The 9125-nt window shown below is 53.4% G+C and overlaps 1 protein-coding gene across 1 annotated transcript in view; it reads right to left on the bottom strand.

Annotated features, from left to right (window-relative positions):
• ERN2 (endoplasmic reticulum to nucleus signaling 2) overlaps positions 1-7095 on the bottom strand; it is a 16863-nt gene extending 9768 nt beyond the window's left edge. Inside the window, exons 1-8 of the mRNA XM_088017067.1 lie at positions 7000-7095; positions 5264-5369; positions 4884-4917; positions 4564-4636; positions 3664-3736; positions 3066-3167; positions 1845-2109; positions 13-91 (exon numbers count right to left, since the gene is read on the bottom strand). Coding sequence (XP_087873193.1) covers positions 13-91; positions 1845-2109; positions 3066-3167; positions 3664-3736; positions 4564-4636; positions 4884-4917; positions 5264-5369; positions 7000-7095 — 828 coding nt within the window. The remainder of the gene's footprint in view (positions 1-12; positions 92-1844; positions 2110-3065; positions 3168-3663; positions 3737-4563; positions 4637-4883; positions 4918-5263; positions 5370-6999) is intronic.
• Between the last annotated feature and the right edge of the window lie 2030 nt (positions 7096-9125).

Consider the following 9125-nt stretch of genomic DNA (forward strand, 5'->3'; position numbering starts at 1 on the left):
ACCCCCTCTCACCACTAGGGCCACCCCTGTGTGAACCAGTGCTTTAGAAACATAGAATCCAGTTTCATCCTTCCCCACATACAGTGTCATCCTAGTGAGGGAGAAGAAAAAGGGGAGAAGGGTAAGTGATTGTGGTGGGTAGTTTCAGTTACCACTGTACCTGTGTCTTTGTATTGTCCCCTCCCACATTGACTCTGGGCTTAGCCATGTGACTTGCTTTGGAGAATGAGATAATAACAAATGTGACATGAGCAGAGGCTTGAGAAGTGCTCGGCTAGCCTTCTGGGGCATGAGAGACCTCATTTGACACCTCCTAGGCCAAATAGTCCACCAACTATGATTGAGTTGAAAGTGGTCATCCTAAGCTATCCAGACTCAGCCAAGCCACCAGATTGCCCAGATCAGAAAACCACCCAGCTGGCCCACAGAATCTTGAAAAATAACAAATGTTCATTGTTTTTAAGCTCTACGTTTTGGGGGTGCTTTGTTATGCAGCAAAAGCTAACGCATACAAACAAACTCTAGAGTCATGATTTCTAAATCTGTGTCTAGCCCAAACCTCTTTTAAGAGCTCAGTTTTCTAAATCTGAACTTGTCACTTCATTCCTTAACTCCTCCTTCTCATCCCCTTCCTCCTCTAGTGCTCCCTACCTCTGCAAACGACAGCACTCATGTGCTTCTAGAAACCTGAGCACTTGCTCACAAACCTTGATTCCTTGCCCACAATCACCAAACTCCCCAATCACCAAATGCTTACTGTTTTTCCCTCTTTGTATCTCTTACTTTCTGCTTATTTCCATTTCTAACATTTCCACACTAGTCCAAAGGGTCTTCATCTCATGCCTGAACTAATGCAGTATTCTATGCATGGGCACTTCCTCACTATACCACTCTATGATATTCTCCACACTGCAGCCAGGTTGTTCTTTCTAAAATGAAAAGATAATCAAATCACTTCTTTGCTTAAAACCCTCCAGTGACTTTTCCTTAGCCTTAGGAGAAAATGTCCAAGCCATTTCAATGATCCTACAAGATCCCTGCTTAACACCCTCAGACCTTATTCCCTGTTCAAATCTGTGCTCCAGCCTTATTTAATTTCTGTTCCCTGGCTGCCATGTTCTCTCTCTCTCTTGCTTCCTATTCATCCTCCAGGTTTCGATTTAGATGTCCTTTCCTCCAGGAAGCTTCCCATGACTGCCTCCTGCCCCCAGTCTCAACTTAGGTACCCTTCCTATACATTCCCATCAAAAATATATACTTCCCTTTTATCATTCTCTATCATACCCTATTATAATTGCCCTCTTACACACTTGTCTCCCCCACTAGACTCCAAGATCTCTGTAGGAAGGAACACGGCCTATATTATTGTACTTCCAGAGCCTGACAGGCGGCTGGTACACAGTAAGTGCTCAATTAATATTTGTGTAATGAATTGAATGAATGGATAATCCCAGATTTTCCCATTCTGTCTCTTTGTTCCCTAAGTTGGGGACTCTAGAGCATTCAGTACTGTTAAGGAAGGGTAAGAGTTCGTTTTTAACAGTAAATAAGACACAGCACCTGCCAAGCAGAACAAGCACCATCCATCCATACACTGGAGTGGAGACCCAGAGGTCCCCTGTGGGCCATATTTTACCCTAGAGTTGTCGAACAGCAGGATTAACCAAAAGGTCCTGGGGGCACTGAGGGGGGCAGAAGGTGCTGGGCACTGGGCATTTGCCAATCAGTTTGGCAAATAACCAGTTTGAAATATTTTGGCCCCTGGTTCAGCTGTGTTGGTGTCATGCTTGAACATCCCATCCACCTGGACGGCTCCTCCCCAGTCCCCAGGGATGGGTACCTACAGAAGCTGAGTGTCCAAGGCGGAGAAGTCAGTAGCTGTGTCCTGGGGACCTGAGGCAGGCAGTCGGATGTGGCCCCAGCGGAGGGCAAGGAAATGCAGGGTGTCCCGAGCCAGCGTGAGATGGGGTAGCTGGCGCAGGCTGTCCTGGTGCCAAGTGTAGACCCCCAACACCGGCATGCCCAAGTCCTGTGTCCACAGCACCGCCCCGCTTCCCGGGTCCACGGTGAGCAGCAGGCCCATCCCGCAGGATGCCAGGTGGCTCATGTCTGCGAGAAAGATAGATGGGGAGCTGTGGGCAAGGAGCTCTGACTTGAGGCATCTCAGAGCATCTTGGGGGATGGGGGGAGCTGCTCGGAGGGTAGGTCATCAGGGGGGCCACTCAGCTGTGTGGGGGTCAGGTGAGATCCCCTGGAGGGTTAGGAGAACATGGGAAGCTCAGACAGAGTGCACCAGGTTACTTTGATCTGTCAGGGGATCAATCAGGGTCAACCGGGAGCTGTGTAGGATGTGGGGGTCAGTCAGGGTCATCCAGAGGTGACTTAGGTGTGTGACTCAGTCCAGGTCACTTGAGAGAGGTCACTTAGGATGTGGGGTAGTTAGCCGTGGTCTGATTGATGTCACCCAGGAGAGGTCAATCAGGATGGCCGGGAGGCATGTGGGTCACTTGGGAGTCATGTAGAGTGTGAAGAGGGTGAGTCAGGGGTCCTGGGGGTGTCAGCTGTGATGTGTCAGGGTTACTTGCATGGGTTCTCATGCAAAATGATGAAGTCAGCGTACGAGGGGTGGCTTAGGGGCCCCTGTAAGGTCATTTAGGCAGTTGGGTGGGACAGTCATAATATCAAGGGGGCGGTCATAATTACCTGGGGGAGGTTAATCTTGGGGGAGGTCACTTAGGGTCATCTCAGGGGTCGTTCGACTTTGGGGGTCAGTTAGGACCTGTGAGGACCCATCAGAGTGTTCGAGGGTTGCTTGGGGTCACTCAGGATGGGGGGGCCACCCAGGGTTACCCGGCTCAACTCCTTTGGAATATGGAGGAGTGAGGATGTTAAAGATGGCTTGGGGTAAAGGAGGGTCTGGCTGGGGGTTGAGGGGGGTCACTTAGGGTTGCCCACCAAGGGTGTGTCATTCAGAATGTGGTGAGGCTTGGTCATGGATGCCGCTCAGGATTCCCTGAGCTGAAGAACTTGCTCGAAGGCTGGAGCCAGGAAAAGGCAGCACTCACATTTCCCAGGCAAGCCTTCCATGGGGGGTGCTGAGTAGCGGCGGTAGGTGGTGTTCCAGCGCAGGGCTGGGGCCTTGGGGTCATGCATGGTGACCGTGTACTCTGCAAATGGCCAGAAGCTGGGTTACCAGGAATGCCCGTATGACACTCCTCCTACCCCCACGCCAGGGAGTGTCATCGGTCCCCTCGTCCTGAAGGCCACAGTCTGTGTCACAGTCTGTCTGGGTCACTTCTATCTCCTCAGCTCCTTGCCTAGTGCTCAAGGCAATGTTTGCAGACCAACAGATTGACTGACCGGCCTGAATTCAAGTTGGAAACAATTGTGGGGAGCCGCTGGGGCCTGACTCACGCGTTCGGCCGATGTAGAGGCGGGGGGTTGTGGGACCCTCTGTGGTCAATGTCAGCTGCGTCTTTCCTGACTCGGGGTCCACCACAAACCAAGCATCCTGCTTCCGGCCTGTGGAGGTGGGAAGTGGGCCAGCCCTCGAGATGGCCTGGCACAGGGTGTGCTCCCTGCTGTCCTGTGCCCAGCTGGCTCCACCATGACTAGGTCCCTGTCCCTGCTGGACCTGGACCCACAGGCTGGAGAAATGCTCACCCATGTAGAAGACGCCATCAGAGCTGCGACACGGGGAGGCATGAACCAGCTCGGGGATGGTGAAGGGCAGCCTCTGAGAAGGAACATTTCCAGGAAGGAGGAAGAGCAGAAAAACACATACAACTTGCTCACTAGGTGCAATTAGTATCATTTTCATTTCCCAGAGAGGGTCAGTAACTTGGCTGTTGTCACACGGCTGGCTTCCGATGGCACAAAGTTCTAACAAACATTCCACCCCATTCCCTGTGACAAATCCAGAGTGTTGTTCAATAGCCCCCAACAGAGTCCCGCTGTGGAAGACAAACACCTTCTCTCCCCCCTGTGCATGCCCCTTTGTGCACTGGCCTTGCCCTGTCTCCGGTGCCCTTGTTGCTACCGCATGGACAAGCCCAGGCTCTCCTGATGAGAATGAGGGATGGCTGGCCCGGTTGTCCCTCTCAGAAGCCCGCCAACCACCAACCAACTTTCAGAAAGACAGCTGTCCAGCTGACCAGCAGCTGAACACAGACTCCGGAGCAAGCTCAGCCAAGACCACCCAGCTGAGTCCAGCCTAAATTGGCATCCCACAAAATGGTGAGTTAAATCAACTGCTGGTATTTTTAAGCCATTGCGTTTCAGGGTGACTATTTTGCAAAAGCTAACTGATGGAGGTTCCCCCCTTGAAGCCCCCAGCGTCCTGAAGAAGCCCTGTGATGCCCTCAGGGGCCTGACTGTCTGCTCTGCAGACGGCTCAAACCACCACCCCACCACCTCCTTTCAACAGGTGCCTCAGGACAGCCTTCCCATAATGTGCTCCGAGCCCCCTGCAGGACCCTCCGACGCCAACCATGCAGCCCCCTCCATGCTCCGGCTAACAGAAGCCTGGGCCCTCTCCCATCCCAAACACTGTAAGAAACACACCATTAATCCCTGTTGTTTCTGGGTCCCCAAGATGTACAGGCTGCCATCAGCTGGGTCTGAGAGAAAGGCTGTCCTGTGGGGCAGAGGGGAACAGGGGGAGGGTTAGGCTCATGCCCCCAGGGTTCATGGAGGCCCCGGTTCCCTCTGTCTGCCCGGCTAGTAGGAGCCCACCCTTGCGAGAGGTACCACAGAGCTCCAGAGCCAATCTCTCCCCTTCCTTCCAACAGGACCCTACCCCAACCCCACCCAACTCCCTCCAGACAACCCTGGCTTCCCATCTCCCAGACTCCCCCTCCTTCAAAGATTGCAGGTTCACTTACTCAGTGACAAACATTGGCCCTTGGATGATGGGATCTGTGGGCACAGGGACATGGAGCGTGAGTAACCTCCTCCCAACTCCCCGCTGATAAGCCTAGCTCATCGTCATTGTGTGCTTAGTTGTGCCAGACACCAAGCCAAACATTCATCGTGCATGTAACTTAATCCTCCCAAGAACTCTGTGAAGTAGGGTCATCACCCTTGGCCCCATTTTACGGGTGAGGACATGGAGGCTCAGAGAGGTGAAGTGGCTTTCCCAAGGCCACCCAACTGGGAAGTGGTGCAGCTACCTGCAGACACTGGCCCATTGGATTCTAGATCCCAGGCTCTTATCTTCTACATCACATGTCCAAGGAAGAACGAGGGATCACCCCTTGCTCACCATCCTTCAGCGTCCACTTCAAGTCCCCCGTCTGCTTGCTCAGTGCATGGAGACTTCCATCCAGGGTGGACACTAGCAGGAGGCTCTCTGGCCTGAGGGCCTGGACCTGAAGTAGGAAACAAAGTCACCTCCTCCAAGGAGCCTGGGCCCATCCCTTGTCCTCACTCCATGCAGGGCTAGATGTAACTCCACTTCTTGCGGAAGGGGACAGACAAAGAAGGAAGCGTGATTGGGGAGGCGCGGGCTCCCCCTCTTGATCTCCTTGACCCTAGACAGAGGTGACAGTGGGAACTGGGGGACTCTCTAAAGTCTCTCCTTTTCCCCACCCCTCAATTCTTTCTGGTTTTCTAGAGAAGACTGAGGGCTTTACAAGAGGACTTCACAGCCTCCCTATGAGATTGGTGCTCTTGTCCCCAGCATTGTCCAAATGAGGCAGAGAGACTAAGGCTCACACAGGGTAGGTAATTAGCCTAAAACCACGCAGAATGGGAACCTGAACCACCATGTCTCTGATTCCAGCGCCTGGTCCCATACTTACTTGCCACGCTGTCTGACTCTCTTGGGGTGACCCCTTCTGCCTCCCCAGACCAGCCCAGCTGCTTTTGGTGCCAGGCTCCAGGGGTCCTCTGGACCAAGGCTCTGGGGCAGCCAAGGGAGGGAGGGCTGGAGCTGCCCTTGCATTGGGCCCCTGCTGGGCTAACTCACCTGCTCTAGCCCCTCCTTGAGCAAACAGGGTGAGGCTGAGCACCCAGCAGGAACCCTGACATCCGGGTGGCCCAGCCACACCCCTGCAAAAGCCACATCCTGCTCCAGGACCCTCAGGTTTGGAGCTGAGCCAATGGTTTTGGTGGTGAGTCAGGAAACTGCCTCCTAGCCCCTCTCTTTTCGCAGCCTGTTTTGTGGGCTGAGAAGAAGCTGCAGAGGGGCTGCTCACGGTTGAGGTGGCTTGACCATCATCATGTCTACACATTTGTTTTTAATTAGCTACCCATTTTAAAAATTGGAGATATTTCCATTTTTGAAAATTGAGATTTGCAATTTTTCTCATTTCTATTTTTTCTCATTTTTCTGGAAACACCTGCTCTGGCCACCCTGGGCTCACATTCCTACCTGGCAACCATGGGTGGACCCAGAGCTGGATGCAGGGCAGGTGAATGGCATGGACTGCCAACCCTCCATGATCCCATTAGCTGTTCTAGGGGCTCCAGGCTGAACAAGTTGATTCTAGTCTGGGTGCCTTTGCCTTCTCCCTGCATTTCTGTAAAACTGGACTCAGCTCCTGGCAGGGCTGGACCCGATCCCCACACCTGCTACTTATTTATCCCAGAGGTTCTGAACCCAGGGTCCAGGCGTGGGTAGGGAGACTGGCCGTGAACCACCTGAATTTTCTCGACAGAGGGCACTTAAGTGGACCCTATGTCCCCGCCAGGGATCCCAGGACTTTTAGGAGCCCTCCCCAGTCCAGACCCTTCTCTTCACCTGCGCCCTCACGTTGCAGGAGGGGGCGCCGTTCTGTGCCCTTCCACGCTGGCACATCTCTCCAGCTAGGTGTTCGTGGGGGCAACTGGCAACCCCCTAAAGCTAGGAGGCTTTTCCTGGCCAGGGTCTGACTTGGGGCCCTCTGGACCCGGAAGAGGGCAAGGCGCCCCCTGTGGCCGCGCCCCCTCTCCTCCCCCACCACCCCCGCCCGCCCGAGGCCCAGACCTTGGAGGTCCCGTGGCCGCCCCACGTCTCACCTGTGGCCCTGGCGTCCTGAGCAGCGCCGCGAGCTGGAGCAGGAACCCGAAGCGAAGCGGGGGCCACTGGCCGCACCCCCGGGCCTCACTCGCCATGGCCAGTCCCTCAACACCTCCCGGAGACAGCAAAGCCCCAGCCTGGCCCGGAGGAGACTCCGCCCCGGGCTGGGCCACTTGGGCACGCAGAAGCCGGGGCGCAACCTCAGCCGATGTCCTGCTCCTTCCCCCCTTCCCATCACACCCGCACCCCCCAGTCACCCTGCTGCAGAGCGCACGGGGAGGTTAGCAGCAGAGGCCATGCTTGCAGACGTTCCCGCGCGCCAGGCACTCTCCCAAGCGCTCTGCATCCATCCCCACTAGCTCCTTCAATTGTCCCAGCACTACCGAGGGAAAAATGGAGGCTCGGCGCTGGAATTCAAGTTCAGACGTCTGTTCTCAAGGCTTGTGTTCCTTGTTACTGTGCTAGGGGCCTCCTCCGCTGAGAGATAGTGAACTATAGATGAAATGATTGACTCATTCATTCAATAAATATTTACCTACTATGCAGCCTGGGAGGCAGGAGAGATAAGGTGCCTGTCTTTGCAGAACTTACAGACTCCCATGCCTTAGATATCGGGCGGTGCAGCATCCAGCACTACTTGCTGTGGTGGTTGCGGTCCTTGCTGCAGGCAGACTTCGCCTGCTTGGTTCAGGGAGGGCTTGCAGGGGTCCCATTAATTGTCACATTTGGGCTCATTCATTTCTCTTTCTTCCTGGTGTAAAAATCACTGCTGATCCGAGGATCATGCAGCTTGGCTCTGCCACGCTCTCTGCCTCCACCTCTCTGTCACCCCTGGCCTTCCTGGGCATGCCCCCACAGTCACTGAAGAGTTTGCTAGCTGGCCCAGAGCCTCCATCTCCACCCCAGATACGCCACCATCATTGATGTCTTCTGCGTCACCTGCCGCTGCACACTGCCCCGGGCCCATGCTGCAACCAGCTCTCAATTACCTACGCTCGCCCAAGTAACCCCAGCTAAATCTTGCCTGGCTGGCACCCGCATCCCTCTGCTGCTCCGAGGATGGGCTGCTGAGAGCTCACAGGTGCCTGCTTTCTCCACAGAATTGCCCTTGGCTGACTGAAGCATCCTGTACCCCCTCCCTGTGACTGACTGTCATGGGAGAACAGAAGACTGGCCCCTTTGCCTCAGGCTGGAACCAACTCTGAGGTACAATTTGGGCTAAGGAGGTCCCTGTCCTCTGCTCACTCCCCTTCTCTTAGAGAGTTCTTCCCATCACTTGAGCCAGAACCCCTGCCTCAGGCTCTGTTTTTAAGAACCTACCTGATCTGAGGCACCCTGTCATCATGTTTTCATCAAATGTAGCCTTAGAACACCCAACAGCCTCATGGCAAGAAGCCCCATAAAGTCTTTGGTTTACTTGGGTGTACTCCTTCACGCTTGGCTGTTCCAATACTCCCAATTGGCAAGGCCGTCCTAACTTCCTAACAAAAGTGATCGCTGGTCACTCTAGAAACCAGCCCAAGCTACTGAGGGTGTGAATCAACGCTCCTTTATGCTTTATATTTTGCACACTGTACATCTGCTTTGGAATGTACATTACGTTTGTTCATTATGCTTGGATTCATAGTCATGTCTCATGCAAATCCATTTGATTTGCGTAGACAACCTACAAATGAACTTGAATAAATCATTTCGGGTGTGTGATGATATGAATAATACAGATTGTAGAGACTTTGTAAAATTCAGGAAAATATAAATAGGAAGAAAAAAAATTCATTCATGGCTCTACGTCCTGGAAACGGAGTACCTCTGTTAACATTCTTAGTTCCTCCCGTGTTGTTTTTTCCCTATGCCTATGTGTTTTAGGGGGCTACTATGTTCAAATATTAATGATGTTTTTCCCCCCTCCAGAGCTTCTTTTTCCTTTCTCTTCAGGCAAGGCTGCTCTAAATTTATTGCCTCCTAGAAGGGAGGAGGAAGGAGAAAGAGAGAAAACAAAGCTTCGTTTAGCTTTTTGTTTTTGAACACCTCAGGACACGACCCTAGACCTGAGAAAATAAATAATGAGAGTGGAAAAGTGGAAAAGTCGCTCCCCAGGCTCGGAGAGGAAGGAAAATAAGGAGGA

This window comes from Eumetopias jubatus, unplaced genomic scaffold, assembly GCF_037043125.1.
Source record: "Eumetopias jubatus isolate StellerSeaLion01/CBP00866 unplaced genomic scaffold, mEumJub1_p1.0 scaffold_12, whole genome shotgun sequence".
NCBI classification, from domain to species: Eukaryota; Metazoa; Chordata; class Mammalia; order Carnivora; family Otariidae; genus Eumetopias; species Eumetopias jubatus.